At 45.3% G+C, this 16216-nt stretch overlaps 1 protein-coding gene across 1 annotated transcript in view; it reads right to left on the reverse strand.

Moving 5' to 3' along the window:
* Positions 1-14671, reverse strand: part of LOC148042618 (platelet glycoprotein 4-like) — a 17040-nt gene extending 2369 nt beyond the window's left edge. Inside the window, exons 1-8 of the mRNA XM_087701797.1 lie at positions 14552-14671; positions 9546-9706; positions 8032-8176; positions 4158-4340; positions 3745-3836; positions 3004-3050; positions 2065-2134; positions 452-639 (exon numbers count right to left, since the gene is read on the reverse strand). Of these exons, the coding sequence (XP_087557923.1) occupies positions 452-639; positions 2065-2134; positions 3004-3050; positions 3745-3836; positions 4158-4340; positions 8032-8176; positions 9546-9706; positions 14552-14671 (1006 nt within the window). The remainder of the gene's footprint in view (positions 1-451; positions 640-2064; positions 2135-3003; positions 3051-3744; positions 3837-4157; positions 4341-8031; positions 8177-9545; positions 9707-14551) is intronic.
* Between the last annotated feature and the right edge of the window lie 1545 nt (positions 14672-16216).

The following is a 16216-nucleotide window of genomic DNA, read 5'->3' on the forward strand; positions in this document are numbered from 1 at the left end:
GGGCGGAAGGAGAAGAATGCTCGTGAAACGGGGCAAGTGGCACTTAAGAGCCATCTCGCTTAGTGGCCTAATGTTTAGGTCTTCAGACGAGGACCGCCTGTATTGCCGAGGTGGCGCAGTGGTTAAATGCAGCACTGCAGGCCACTTCAGCTGACTGCAGTTCTGCAGTTCGGCTGTTCAAATCTCAGCGGCTCAGGGTTGACTCAGCCTTCCATCCTTCCGAGGTGGGTGAAATGAGGACCCGGATTGTTGTTGGGGGCGATATGCTGACTCTGTAAACCACTTAGAGAGGGCTGGAAGCCCTATGAAGCGGTATATAAGTCTCACTGCTATTGCTATTGCTATTCTCGCCCCCGGGGCAGCCATGGTTCCTGGGGATAGAATCCCACAGGTTCTGCTCTGGGTCCAACGAAGCTTTCTTCCTCGTTAGTCCGTGCTTTTTTAGGCTCGCCTTTTTTGCAGCCGCTGACATCCAGAAGTCCACTCAGGGTGCAGTTCCTGTTGATTTCCCGATCGAGGCAGAAACAGAGATTATCAGGAACGGTCTGGCTGGAAGCGAAAGCCGAGGAAGGGATGCTGAAGCGATACAGGAGGATGTCCTTCACGGTCACCTCCCGATCAAACCTTCCGTAGACGGACCTGCCACACGGGAGAATAATAGGCGTTAATAGGATAAACAGAGTTGGAAGGGGCCTTGGAGGTCTTCTAGTCCAACCCCCTGCTCGAGCAGGAGACCCTAGATCATTTCAATCCATCAATCAATCAATCCATCCATCCATCCATCCATCCATCCATCAGAATAGAGCTGGAAGGGACCTTGGAGGCATAATATAGAATATAGAATGTAGAATGTAGAATATAGAATATGGAATATGGAATATGGAATATAGAATATAGAATATAGAATATAGAATATAGAATATAGAATATAGAATATAGAATATAGAATATAGAATATAGAATATAGAATATAGAATATAGAATATAGAATATAGAATATAGAATATAGAATGGAATCGAATATAGAATGTAGAATGTAGAATGTAGAATGTAGAATGTAGAATGTAGAATGGAATAGATTAGAATGTATAATATGGAATGGAATGGAATATAGAATATAGAATATAGAATGTAGAATGTAGAATGTAGAATGTAGAATGTAGAATGTAGAATGTAGAATGTAGAATGTATAGACTATAGACTATAGACTATAGACTATAGACTATAGACTATAGACTATACTATAGACTATAGACTATAGACTATAGACTATAGACTATAGACTATAGACTATAGACTATAGAATATAGAATATAGAATATAGAATATAGAATATAGAATATAGAATATAGAATATAGAATATAGTATATAGTATATAGAATGGAATCGAATATAGAATGTAGAATGTAGAATGGAATAGAATAGATTAGAATGTATAATATGGAATGGAATAGAATATAGAGTATAAAATGGAATAGAAAATAGAAAATAGAAAATAATAGAAAATAGAAAATAATAGAAAATAGGGAATGCAATGCAATGCAATGCAATGGAATACAGAATACAGAATACAGAATACAGAATACAGAATACAGAATGTACAATGTACAATGTACAATGTACAATGTACAATGTAGAATGGAATGGAATGGAATAGATTAGAATGTATAATATGGAATGGAATAGAATATAGAAAATAGAAAATAGAAAAAATAGAAAATAGAAAATAATAGAAAATAGAAAAAAATAGAAAATAGAAAATAGAAAATGGAATGGACTAGAATATAGAATATAGAATGGAAGAGAAGAGAACAGAGCAGAACAGAGAATAGAATAGAATGAAATGGGATATAGAATAGAAGAACAGAGTTGGAGATCTTGGAGGTCTTCTAGTCCAACCCCTTGCTTGTGCAATCTCTTCTTAAAACCCTCCAGTGTTGGAGCCCCCCCCCCCACAACCTCCCTTGCTGAGCCACAGACAGTCCCTATTGTGGTCATGTTGAGGTCATCCTGGGGGCCGGAAGCAAAGGAGTGCTCTCCCCCTTTTGCTCGAGGTCCTTTACCTGCATACATCCGAGGAGAAGAAATACAGCTTTTCACTCTTTTTGACAAAAGGGTGGAAGGACGTCCCATCTGTGAGTTACAAGGAGAGGCACCTGGTGAGTTTGTGAGCCTCGCAACTTGTTTCAGAAATACAGACTGACAGAGCCGGAAGGGGCCTTGGAGGTCTTCTAGTCCAACCCCTTGCTTAGGCAGAAAACCCTACAACACTTCAGACAAATCCAATCTCTTCTTAAATACCGCCAGATGCCTGCCTTCCTTCCTTCCCTTCCTTCCTTCCCCTCTTTTTCTTTCTTTCTTTCTTTCTTTCTTTCTTTCTCTTCTTTCTTCATTCATTCATCCATTCATTTGATGTGTTAAGGTGGGAATCTTTAGGGGTTTAGCACCTGGACTTCAGCAGTTCCAACCTTAAATATAATTTAAATGCATGCCAAGGGAAAAAAGGAGTGGCACTGTTTAATTCTTCCTTCCTTCCTCCCTCCCTCCCTTCCTTCCTTCCTTCCTTCCTCCCTCCCTTCTTTCCTTCCTTCTTCCTTTCTCTCTCTCTCTCCCCACTCTTTCTTTCTCATTCATCCATTCATTCATTTGATGCAATGATGTGGGAATCTTTAGGAGTTTAGAACTTCCAGGCGCAATATATATTTTTAACACATGCCAAAGGAAAAAAGCAGTGGCACTGTTTAATCCTTCCTTCCTTCCTTCCTTCCTTCTTTCCTTCCTCCCTCCCTCCCTCCCTCCCTCCCTTCTTTCCTTCCTTCTTCCTTTCTCTCTCTCTCTCCCCACTCTTTCCTTCTCATTCATCCATTCATTCATTTGATGCAATGACGCGGGAATCTTTAGGAGTTTAGCACTTCCAGGCGCAATATATATATTTTTAGCGCGTGCCAAAATTTGTGAGAGTCGTGCACAGAAATTCAGAGCTGACCCACTGACACACTCACCTGTGCCGTTCAGCATGCCGCAATAGCCTTTCCAGTATTGGAGGGTCCTTTGGAAAAGAAAAAAAAGGAGAAAAACAATTGGCAAGAAAAGCCATGCTTAGCCCACGTCTCACTTGGCAACATAAATTCTGGAGTCCACGGTGGTCATAGGTGGAGGACTGCCTATACCGGTGATGGCTAACCTTTTTGTCCTCGTGTGGCGCGTGTGCGATGACAGCGTACATGTGTGTGCCGACACTGAGCCGAGGTGGCACAGTGGTTAAATGCAGCACTGCAGGCTATTTCAGCTGACTGCAGTTCTGCAGTTCGGTGGTTCAAATCTCACTGGCTCAGGGTTGACTCAGCCTTCCATCCTTCCGAGGTGGGTGAAATGAGGACCCAGATTATTGGGGGTGATATGCTGACTCTGTAAACCGCTTAGAGAGGGCTGAAAGCCCTATGAAGCGGTATATAAGTCTAACCGCTATTGCTATTGCTATTGCTACCCACAATGCACATGCACACAGAACCCCCCTGGACTCCCCACTCGCCCCCAGGAGGCTTCAGGGAGGCCTGCTACGCCCAGAATGGGCCACGGGGGGGTGGTCTCGCGCATGCACGGAGGTGCACGCAACCTCCACGCATGCACGCAACACGCCCCCCCCCGCCCATTTTGGGCCTAGCATGCCTTCCTGAAGCCTCCTGGGGCCAAAAACGGGCTGCAAAAACATGTAGCGACATTCCGCCCCAAATATATTATACCTGCTATCGTTGAAAGTTATGATAATTCCTTTCTTGTTTATATCGTCTTTCCCACTATAAATCCGGTAAGGGCCATCAAAGGTCCCATTGTACTGAGAGAATGAGAGAAAGGGAGAGAAGAGAAAATTAATTTTTGAGACTCACCATCCAATGAAAGGAAGCAGAAAAAAAAAGGAAATTATACCCGTGTCCAAATTCCATTTTTGCGGTGCCAAAGGATGGTATCAGCGATGTTTCTTGTCTAGAATTCAAGCCTGCTGATTTTTTTTTCATAAGCCCATGCTAATACAAGCCAAAGTCTGTTTCTGATTTTAATATTCTGGATTTCTTTTACAGAGGTGTTTATTAGCGCATTTCTTAAAAAATCACCTCCCCAGTAATTAATTTCCCCCCCCTTCCGAGTTCATACTTACAGGATAGAAGAGGCCAACAACGGTGTCAATTTTTATAATGGGGATTTTTCTCAAGAAAGGATCTTCATAGCCCCAAAGAATTTCTTTCACTGTCCGCCTTTGGAGGAATTGTGATTGTGTTGATTTCATCCAAACGTTCATCATCCTTTGAACCAATCCATTCTTATACAAGGCAGGGGCAGCCTGCAGCAAAGAGCAAATACACCCACAGCTTAAATTATGAACACACGGATGCAAATCAATACAGACGGGAGAAGGAGGGAGGGTAGGAAGGGGAAGAGGAAGAGCAGGAGGAGGAGAAAGGGAAGGGAAGGAGGAAGAGGTAATGAGAAGATGGAAGGGGGAGAAAGAGAAGGAGAGAGGGTAGGAAGGGGAAGAGGAAGAATAGGAGTAGGAGAAAGATAAGGGAAGAAGGAAGAGGTAAGGAGAAAGTGGAAGGAAGGAAGTAGAGAAGGGAGGGAGGGTAGGAAAGGGAAGAGGAAGAGTAGGAGTAAGAGAAAGGTAAGGGAAGAAGGAAGAGGTAAGGAGAAGGTGGAAGGGAGAGGAAGAGAAGGAGAGAGGGTAGGAAGGGGAAGAGGAAGAGCAGGAGGAGGAGAAAGGTAAGGGAAGAAGGAAGAGGAAGGAGGAGGGAAGGAAGAAAGAGGTAAGGAGAAGGGGGAAGGAAGAGAAAGAAGGAGAGAGGGTTGGAAGGGGAAGAGGAAGAGTAGGAGTAGGAGAAAGGCAAGGGAAGAAGGAAGGGGAAGGAGAGGAGGGAAGGAAGAAAGAGGTAAAGAGAAGGTGGAAGGGAGAGGAAGAGAAGGAGAGAGGGTAGGAAGGGGAAGAGAGAGCAGGAGGAGGAGAAAGGTAAGGGAAGAAGGGAGGGGAGAGAGAGGAGGGAAGGAAGGAGAAGGAGGGAGGGTAGGAAGGGGAAGAGGAAGAGTAGGAGTAGGAGAAAGATAAGGGAAGAAGGAAGAGGTAAGGAGAAGGTGGAAGGAAGGAAGTAGAGAAGAGAGAGAGGGTAGGAAGGGGAAGAGGAAGAGCAGGAGTAGGAGAAAGGGAAGGGAAGAAGGAAGAGGGAAGGAGAAGGTGGAAGGAAGAAAGAGGTAAGGAGAAGGTGGAAGGGAGAGGAAGGAAGGAGAGAGGGTAGGAAGAGGAAGAGGAAGAGTAGGAGTAGGAGAAAGGGAAGGGAAGAAGGAAGAGGGAAGGAGAAGGTGGAAGGGAGAGGAAGAGAAGGAGAGAGGGTAGAAGAGGAAGAGGAAGAGTAGGAGTAGGAGAAAGGGAAGGGAAGAAGGAAGAGGGAAGGAGAAGGTGGAAGGAAGAAAGTAGAGAAGGGAGGGAGGGTAGGAAGAGAAAGAACAGGAGGAGGAGAAAGGTAAGGGGAAGAAGGGAGGGGAGAGGAGAGGGTAGGAGAAAGGGAAGAAGGAAGAGATAAGGGGAGGAGGGAAGGAAGGAAGGAAGGAAGGAAGGGAAGGAGAGGGATGGGAGAGGAAGAGAGGAGAGAGGGTAGGAAGGGGAAGAGGAAGAGTAGGAGAAAGGTAAGGGAAGAAGGAAGGGAAGGAGAGAAGGAAGGAAGGAAGAAGAGAAGGGAGGGAGGGGGAAGAGAAAGGGAAAAGAAGGTGGTATTACAACAGGTGGAAGGGATGGCAAATAAAGCAACCCAAACTGTACATTATAACCTATTAAATGGAATAATAAATATATAAGAATGACAAACGTAAAGAAGAAGAATTATGTGAATGCAGACTTAAAATGGTATGTAAGAGAATAAAAAAAAATTCTGGGGAAAAAAATACAAACAAGCTTGTATTAAGTTTCCTATGTGTTCAAGTCCTGTGTCCAATTCCTTAGTAAGGCCACACGTGGAAGGACGCATCCACTTTTGATCCCCACGTTACAATAAAAGATGTTGAGACTTTGTGGGGGGGGGAAGTGCAGAGAAGAGCAACTAAGAGGATTAAAAAGGTCTGGAGATTAAAACCTAGGAAGAACGGTTGCAGGAACTGGGTTTGGGCTACTCGAGAGGAGGACAGGATAGCAGCCTTCCAGTATTTGAGGGGCTGCCCCAAAGAAGAAGGGGGTCAACCTATTTTCCAAAGCGCCAGACAGCAGGAGGAGAAGCAACACATGGAAACTCATCAAGGAGAGAGAAGGAATTAAAGAGACATTTCCTGACAGTGAGAACAATTTGCCAGTGGAACAGCTGGCCACTAGAAGATGTTGGTGCTCCATTGCTGGAGGCTTTTAAGAAAAGACTGCATAGCCACTTCTCTGGAATGATCTACGTTCTCCTGCTTGAGCAGGGGTTGGACTAGAAGACCTCCCAGGTCCCTTCCAGCTCTATTCTGATGGATTGATGGATTGGAATGGTCTAGGGTCTCCTGCTTGAGCAGGGGTTGGACTAGAAGACCTCCCAGGTCCCTTCCAGCTCTATTCTGATTGATTGATGGATTGAAATGGTCTAAGGTCTCCTGCTTGAGCAGGGGGATGGACTAGAAGACCTCCCAGGTCCCTTCCAGCTCTATTCTGATTGATTGATGGATTGAAATGGTCTAAGGTCTCCTGCTTGAGCACGGGGATGGACTAGAAGACCTCCCAGGTCCCTTCCAGCTCTATTCTGATTGATTGATGGATTGAAATGGTCTAAGGTCTCCTGCTTGAGCAGGGGGTTGGACTAGAAGACCTCCCAGGTCCCTTCCGGCTCTATTCTGATTGATTGATGGATTGAAATGGTCTAAGGTCTCCTGCTTGAGCAGGGGGTTGGACTAGAAGACCTCCCAGGTCCCTTCCAGCTCTATTCTGATTGATTGATGGATTGAAATGGTCTAAGGTCTCCTGCTTGAGCAGGGGGATGGACTAGCAGTAGTAGACTTATATACCGCTTCATAGGCCTTTCAGGCCTCTCTAAGCGGTTTACAGAGAGTCAGCATATTGCCCCCAACAATCTGGGTCCTCATTTTACCCACCTCGGAAGGATGGAAGACTGAGTCAACCCTGAGCCGGTGAGATTTGAACTGCTGACCTGCTGATCTAGCAGTAGCCTGCAGTGCTGCATTTAACCACTGCGCCACCTTGGCTCATACGACTAGAAGACCTCCAAGGTCCCTTCCAGCTCTATTCTGATTGATTGATGGATTGAAATGGCCTAGGGTCTCCTGCTTGAACAGGGGGTTGGACTAGAAGACCTCCCAGGTCCCTTCCGGCTCTATTCTGATTGATTGATGGATTGAAATGGTCTAAGGTCTCCTGCTTGAGCAGGGGGTTGGACTAGAAGACCTCCAAGGTCCCTCCCAGCTCTATTCTGATGGATTGATGGATTGAAATGGTCTAAGGTCTCCTGCTTGAGCAGGGGGATGGACTAGAAGACCTCCCAGGTCCCTTCCAGCTCTATTCTGATGGATTGATGGATTGAAATGGTCTAGGGTCTCCTGCTTGAGCAGGGGGTTGGACTAGAAGACCTCCCAGGTCCCTTCCAGCTCTATTCTGATGGATTGATGGATTGAAATGGTCTAGGGTCTCCTGCTTGAGCAGGGGGTTGGACTAGAAGACCTCCCAGGTCCCTTCCAGCTCTATTCTGATGGATTGATGGATTGAAATGGTCTAGGGTCTCATGTTTGAGCAGGGGGATGGACTAGAAGACCTCCCAGGTCACTTCCTGCCCTATTCTGATGGATTGATGGATTGAAATGGTCTAGGGTCTCCTGCTTGAGCAGGGGGATGGACTAGAAGACCTCCCAGGTCCCTTCCAGCTCTATTCTGATCATTATTATTATTATTACTACATTATTCCAGAGCTCTGAGAATAGCCCAACCCAATAATATTTGACTGATTCATTATGACAGTTTAATATTCAAATGTCAGAAATCTTAAAGCGGGGGGCGGGGGGGGCTTGCTTACCACAACAGCTAAGTTGACGGTGGTGAAAGTGTCACTTTCCGGCCCAACTGACATATCGGGTTGAAAAACGATAATATTCGGCTGGACGTAAGACACGGTGCCGTCTTCGTGTTCCACGATGTTTTCTTTGGGAATGTATCGCATCCTCGGAGGAAAAGAGATCCCCTCTTGTTAAACGCCGAGCCGTTGGACCAGCGGAACAGCACGCCACCAGAAGGGGTGGGTTCTCCATCACTGGAGGCTTTATAAGAAGCGATCGGACAGCCGTTTCTCTGCAATGGCCCTTCTTTATATCCAATGCCATTTCGGACAAACGCTTGCCCAATCTCTTCTTTAAAAAACCCCAGTGTTGGAGCATTAAAAACCTCTGGAGGTGAGTTGTTCCATTGATTAATTAATTGAGGATTACAGAACAACAGAGTGGGAAGGGACCTTGGAGGTCTTCTAGTCCAACCCCCTGCTCAGGCAGGAAACCCTAGACCAGTGTTTCTCAACCTTGGCCACTTGAAGATGTCCGGACTTCAACTCCCAGAATTCCCCAGCCAGCGAATGCCGAGAGCCGAGGTGGCGCAGTGGTTAGGGGTGCAGTACTGCAGGCCACTTCAGCTGACTGTTATCTGCAGTTCAGCGGTTCAAATCTCACCAGCTCAAGGTTGACTCAGCCTTCCATCCTTCCGAGGTGGGTGAAATGAGGACCCAGACTGTGGGGGCGATATGCTGACTCTGTAAACGGCTTAGAGAGGGCTGAAAGCCCTATGAAGCGGTATATAAGTCTAACTGCTATTGCTATCTTCAAGTGGCCAAGGTTGAGAAACACTGCCCTAGACCATTTCTTCTTGAAAACCTCCAGTGATGGAGCGCCAACAATTTTTGGAGGCCAGTAGGAGACCACGGATGAATTGTTCTCTATGTCAGGATCAGGCCTGCAGCCCTCTTTTCTTTTGGGTTTCTGGCCTGCCCCACTTTCTATTCGTCTACTATGCCTTTTCTATTGTGGGAAAATGGGAAGGGAGATTAGATGACGGGTAGCCATAACAGCATTCTTTCTTGAAAGCCAGGGTCATCCTTTGTCTCTGCACCTCTGCACCTGACCGGAACTGGGATGGGCATTGCATTATGGGTGTCCTCAGCCCGTGAGGACAAAAAGGTTAGCCATCCCTGGTATAAGGTCTCCTGCTTGAGCTGGGGGCTGGGCTAGAAGACCTCCAAGGTCCCCTTCCAACTCTGCTATTGTAAATTCCCTTGTGGATCTTTGGTCTGCCACACTTTCTGTTATTCTACTATGCCTTTTTCTATGGTGGGAAAATACGGAGTGAGATGAGAGGTAGCCATAACAACATCCTTTCTAGAAAGCCAAGGTCATTATCCTTTGTCTCTGCACCTCTGTACCTGACCGGAACTGGATGAGTGGAAGCTGCCAGCGTGGCAGTGGGAGATTGGACCATGGGATGGACTTGTGGGTGTGTGTGTGTGTGTGGAGCAAGATCTTGAACTTTCAACTGGGAGGGACCTACTTGTAAGTGTACGGGCCTTTCTGCTTCAGTATCGGAGGAAACCCACTCTCCATTACGTCCTCTGGGTTTTGGACATCAAAAAACCAAAACTCTCGGTAAAACGTACTTCCGGGAACAACCCAGTTATCGTAGGCGATTGTACCATTTTTGATGACAACTTCCTGTAGCAGGGAAGAAGAAGGAGATTTTAATATGATTTCTCCCCCTTAAGTGAGTCAGAATACAAAACTTTTCAGAGATTGCTTGAAGAGGCAAAAGGCCCAGATAATGTTTCCTGGAAAATGTTAGGGTAACATCAAACTCATTTTTGGTTTTAATGTTAAGTACGTAAGCTAAAGTACGAGTTTAAGCGACATGTGTCGAATGGCGGTTTCCGATAATTGAGATATAAGAGACTAACAGAACAGAGGAATAGAGTCAGAAGGGACCTTGGAGGTCTTCTAGTCCAACTTCCTGCCCAAGTAGGAGACCCCAGACCATTTCCATCCATCTATCAATCAGACTAAAGAGGTCTTCTAGTCCAACTCCCTGCTCAGGCAGGAAACCCTACACCATTTCAATCAACCAACCAACCAATCATAATAAAGCTGGAAGGGACCTTGGAGGTTTTCTAGTCCAATCCCCTGCTCAGGCAGGAAACCCTGGACCATTTCAATCAATCAATCAATCAATCAATCAATCAATCAATCAGAATAGAGCTAGAAGGGACCTTGGAGGTCTTCTAGTCCATCCCCCTGCTCAAGAAGGAAACCCTATACCATTTCAGACCAATGGCTGTCCAATCTCTTCTTGAAAACCTCCAATGACGGAGCAGCCACAACATCTGGTGGCAAGCAGTTCCACTGTCTAATTCTCCTCACTTTTAGGAAGTTTCTCCTTAGTTCCAAGTTGCTTCTCTCCTGGATGAGTTTCCACCTGTTCCTTCTTCTCCTGCCTTCCGGCGCTTAGGAAAAATGACTTCACTCCCCCCCCTTTTTTTTTTCTTTTTGTGGGAGGATGTCAATTTTGTGCGTTTTGAGTTCATGATGGATCTCACAAGCTATATTTTGACATTTTTGGAGTGATCGTTGAAACTCTGCCTATAAAGAATGATTACGCTTTCCGGAGTATTCAAATGTCACATCACAGAAAGCCGTTCAGTAAAAGCAGGCTCTTCCTGTAGTTACTCGCACCCATCTCATCCTTTCCCCCAACACGTTGCAATTCATGATTTACAGGGACTGAATTATCTTCAGTTAATACGATCCTGGGTTGCATAAACAGAGGCACAGAATCAAAATCAGGTGAAGGGTTAGCACCGCTTTGTAAAGCCTTAGTAAAGCCACACCTGGGATTTGACTGCATCCAGTTTTCGGTCACCGTGCTGGGAAAAAAAAGAGGTTGGGAGTTTGCAAAAAATGCAGGGAAGAGCAAATAAAGGCCTGGAGATTAAAACATATGAAGGACGGCTGCAGGAATTGGATAATGACCAGTTTAGAGAACAGTAGGAGTGACTAATAGCAATATTCCAGTATTTGTGGGCTGCCTCAAAGAAGTGGGGGGGGGGTAGCATCAGAGGACAGGGCAAGAAATAATGGATGGGAACTAAACAAGGAGAGGAGCAACCTGGAATTAAAGAGAAACTTTTTTTTGTTTTTTGCATAATATTTTTATTTCCGTTTCATTCTATACAATCACATGTTTACTGTGCATAACCGGGGCATATAACATTGAGTAATAAACACAACCCTCACTTATATAGAAAATGCCCTCTACAATACAAGCCCACTATACCTCCTTGGCCCACCATACACCCTCTTTCAACCCCCTCCAACTTTCATTCTTCCTTCTCACACACCCCTCTACGCCTACTTCCCCTCCCCCTCTATCTAACCCTAACCCTATCACTCCCTCTCTTAATCCATTCCCTCCCTTCCTTCTCCTCCTCCTCTCTCTCCCCCTCTCCACCCTCCTTCTTCTTTCACTCAGCTCCTCCCTTCGGTATACTTCTATTACCTTCCAATATATTCGGTTTGTTCTGTTTTAACACTAACATTAAAAAGCCACAGTATACAAGTGCAATCATGTACCTTAAAGTTTAACACATATTATGTTTCCCCCCTCCCCCTAGATCCCCACCTCCCTTCCCTCCCCCCCCCGACTTCCCAGAGCCCATACATGGTATAACTTTTTGACAATCACAGTCTAAAATATCTCTACACTGATCTCAGCTTCTTACTGTTACCCAAATTTTAAACAGTTTAAGTTCTTACTGATGCTAAGAGAAACTTTTTTGATACAGCATGGGTTGCACAGGTAAACCCACCAGTGGCTGGCCAGGTTAGGTGGTCTTAATAGAATGGACCTTATAAATTCATATTAGCTTGGCTTTTCATTCTGGAGTCCCAAAGTTGACTTTTAGCTGGAGTGAACTTTTCTCTCCAACTTCCTCATAAGTATTACAAATAGGGCTGAACAGCGTGGCAAGACCCTGTAAAGTGTGGGCACAGGAAGTGAGAGATAGAACAGAGGTAAAAAGCTGCTGACAGCTTAAGATGAAATAGGAACTTCTCTTTCTTGTATTTCTCCTATGTACTTCTCTGTAACATTCCAAAGTGAACTTCCCCTTTTCGAAATGTCATGCTTGTCTCGTGTATGGAAACGCCTTGAGAATGCACCGTGTGGAACACGGCATAAAAAGTAGGATCCTGGGCAGAGCTCCGTTGAGTTCAGATTTTGGGGTGTGAACGCGCTGAACTCGATGCATCCAATAAACCTGTTTCTCTCACTTTCGTGGTCTCAAGTCCTGCTCTTCGTAAGTAGATTACTAACCACAATCTGCTGCAACATTCTTAACAGGACAATTCACCAGTGGAACAGCTTGCCACTAGAAATCGTAGTTGCTTCACCATGGGAGGTTTTTAAGATGAGGTTCGACAGCCACTTGTCTGAAATTGTCTCCGGCTTGAGCAGAGGGTTGGACTAGAAGACCTCCAAGGTCCCTTCCAGCTCTATTCTGATTGATTGAAAAGGTCTAGGGTCTCCTGCTTGAGCAGAGGGTTGGACTAGAAGACCTCCAAGGTCCCTTCCAGCCCTATTCTGATTGATTGAAAAGGTCTAGGGCCTCCTGCTTGAGCAGAGGGTTGGACTAGAAGACCTCCAAGGTCCCTTCCAGCCCTATTCTGCTTGATTGAAAAGGTCTAGGGTCTCCTGCTTGAACAGAGGGTTGGACTAGAAGACCTCCAAGGTCCCTTCCAGCCCTATTCTGATTGATTGAAAAGGTCTAGGGCCTCCTGCTTGAGCAGAGGGTTGGACTAGAAGACCTCCAAGGTCCCTTCCAGCTCTATTCTGCTTGATTGAAAAGGTCTAGGGTCTCCTGCTTGAGCAGAGGGTTGGACTAGAAGACCTCCAAGGTCCCTTCCAGCCCTATTCTGCTTGATTGAAAAGGTCTAGGGTCTCCTGCTTGAGCAGAGGGTTGGACTAGAAGACCTCCAAGGTCCCTTCCAGCTCTATTCTGCTTGATTGAAAAGGTCTAGGGTCTCCTGCTTGAGCAGAGGGTTGGACTAGAAGACCTCCAAGGTCCCTTCCAGCCCTATTCTGCTTGATTGAAAAGGTCTAGGGTCTCCTGCTTGAGCAGAGGGTTGGACTAGAAGACCTCCAAGGTCCCTTCCAGCCCTATTCTGATTGATTGAAAAGGTCTAGGGCCTCCTGCTTGAGCAGGGGGCTTGGCTAGAAGACCTCCAAGATCCCTTCTAGCTCGGGCACGAAATTTCGAAGAACCAATAATGATGGAAACACGGGAAAAGATATGGGTAAGAAACATAAAATTCACGCAAGCCCAAAACCTGGGAGAGAATTTCTACAAGATGTTTTATAGGTGGCATTTAGATCCTAAAAAAAATAGCTTGTATGTATCCGAACTTACAACCTAAATGCTGGAGATGCGATTGTGCTGATGCTACGTATTATCATATATGGTGGACTTGAAAAAAGGTTAAAGCATTTGGGATAAAAATATGGTGGATTATGCAAAATATTCTTAAAAAGAGGATAAAGTTTACCCCTCAGTTATTTTTGGTAGGTATAATTCCTGATTGTGCAGTCATAGAGATTAACCTGATTTTGCATTTAATAACCACAGCTAGATTGTTGGTGGCGCAATACTGGAAGAAGGAAGACTTGCCTACTATTCAAGAATGGACGTTAAAAGTAACAAACTTAGCTGAGATGTCAGCTAAGTTTGTTACTTTTAACGTCCATTCAGATGAGAAATACAAGCTGGAATGGAGAAGATGGAATTGATTACATTCAAAATAAATATGGGACTAAGAAACGTCAGATAGCTTATGAATGAATGAGCAAGGAAATGTTACAACTTATCTAAAGTTAGCTTACAAAAGGGGAGTTAAAGTAAAAGCGAGGGACGATGCTAAAGTTAGTTAGTTCATTTTAGTGTATGGTTGCTAAATGTTTATACCCTGTATTTGCCCTGGGAGGTTTGGGAGGGAGGGAAGGTGGAAGGTATATAATTGTAAAACTCATTAAAACTTTTAATTTTTTTAAAAAGATCCCTTCCGGCTCTATTCTGCTTGACTGGTTTATAGAAATTGTTCTGCCTCGGTTGAAGGCTCTTTTTGTCAGAACAACTGAGATGAAATTATTTTTAAAAAAGGTTAGATGGAATTGTGGCAGGCTAGGTGGCAGCCGAGGTGGCACAGTGGTTAAATGCAGCACTGCAGGCTACTTCAGCTGACTGCAGTTCAGCAGTTCGGCTGTTCAAATCTCATCAGGCTCAAGGTTGACTCAGCCTTCCATCCTTCCGAGGTGGGTAAAATGAGGACCCAGACTGTGGGGGCGATATGCTGACTCTGTAAACCGCTTAGAGAGGGCTGAAAGCCCTATGAAGCGGTATATAAGTCTAACTATTGCTATTGCTACTGGTGGTAGCGTTGCCTTACATCCCCCCAGATGTTGAGAAGGAAGTCAGGAAAACACCCAGAAATACAGGAATTCGAGGGCCGGCTCACCTCTTTTATTTTCTTGTCAACGAAGTGTTTCCCAACGGGGATCAGAATTCCTCCCAGGATAGCCAGCACTGCTCCGATGATTGCCACAGTCAGCAAGCCACAATTTAGACGAGACCCCATGTTCCTTCAACACAATTGCTGTTTGCGAAAGCTTTTCTGCCTCCTCCTTTGACCTCCTCTTCTCCTGATGTTTCCTCAAACTGTTCCTCCAACAGCAGATGTTGAGACTTTGGGGGGGGGGGGAAGTGCAGAGAAGAGCAACTAAAATGATTAAAGGCCCGGAGATAAAAAAAACATACGGAGAAAGGTTGCAGGATTTGGGTAGGGCCAGTCTAGAGAAAAAGAAGGACTAAGGGGGTGGGGAGACACACGAATGCAGCATTACAATAATTATGGGGCTGCCCCGAAGAAGGGGGTGGTGGAATTAAAGCTATTGTCCAAAGCCCCTGAAGGCAGGAGGAGGAGAAGCAACGGATGGAAACTCATCAAGGGGAGAAAGCAGCCTGGAATTAAGGAGAAACTTACTAACAGTGAGGACAATTAACCAGTGGAACTCCTTGCCACCAGAAGCTGTGGGTAACTCCATCCCAGGAGGTTTTAAAGGTTGGAGAGCCATTTGTCTGAAATGGTCTAGGGTCTCCTGCTTGAACAGAGGGTTGGACTAGAAGACCTCTAAGATCTCTTCCATCTCTATTCTGATTGATTGATTGATTGATTGATTGATTGATTGGTTGGTTGATTGATGGATTGAAATGGTCTAGGCTCTCCTGCATGAGCAGGGGGTTGGAAGAGAAGACCTCTAAGATCTCTTCCATTTCTAGTCTGATTGATTGATTTGATCGATTGAAATGGTCTAGGGCCTCTTACTTGAGCAGGGGGCTGGACTAGAAGACCTCCAAGGTCCCTTCCAGCTCTATTCTGATTGATGGATTGAAATGGTCCAGGGTCTCCTGCTTGAGCAGGGGGTTGGACTAGAAGACCTCCGAGGTCCCTTCCAGCTCTATTCTGATTGGTAGATTGAAATGGTCTAGGGTCTCCTGCTTGAGCAGGGGGTTGGACTAGAAGACCTCCAAGGCCCCTTCCAGCTCTATTCTGATGGATTGATGACATGACCATCTCTTCTCCTTGTAAGGAACATGCTCTACTCTTATTCTGACCCAAGGCTGCAACCCCAGGTACCATCAGGCACGGCAAAAAGACGAGACAGCTTCACCCTTAGCAGCTCTTTCCTACTGCTGTTTAGGATAAATCCCCAAACCTAACCTTTTTTAAAAAAAAATTTTTACTACCCTCTGAAGATGTAAACTCACCTGGAACCACGGAGGAATAATTTTTCAGGAATTGTAGAGTTGCCTCAAACCCAATCAGGGGGAAAATATATATATATATCTCCCCCAAAAGCCAGCTCTGCTGAATGTTGATTTCCAGAGAAAAGATCTCCTTGTAGCAACTCTGCAGAGTTAACACAGCGTGGTGGACTGCCCAGAGGCTCAGGAGTCGGTCGATCTTTCATCAGCCATCCGATATAGATATATTTTTTTCAAAAAAATCAAAACATCTCAGGAAGAACTGAAGGAGTCTAGGAATCACCAACTCTTCCTCTTCAATCTTCGTCAGAAAAAGGAAGCGAGACAGTAGCACATAAGCTTCGTCCTGGACTAGTCC

This window comes from Thamnophis sirtalis, unplaced genomic scaffold, assembly GCF_051295495.1.
Source record: "Thamnophis sirtalis isolate CommonGarterSnake01/CBP01778 unplaced genomic scaffold, rThaSir2_p1.2 scaffold_15, whole genome shotgun sequence".
NCBI lineage: Eukaryota > Metazoa > Chordata > Lepidosauria > Squamata > Natricidae > Thamnophis > Thamnophis sirtalis.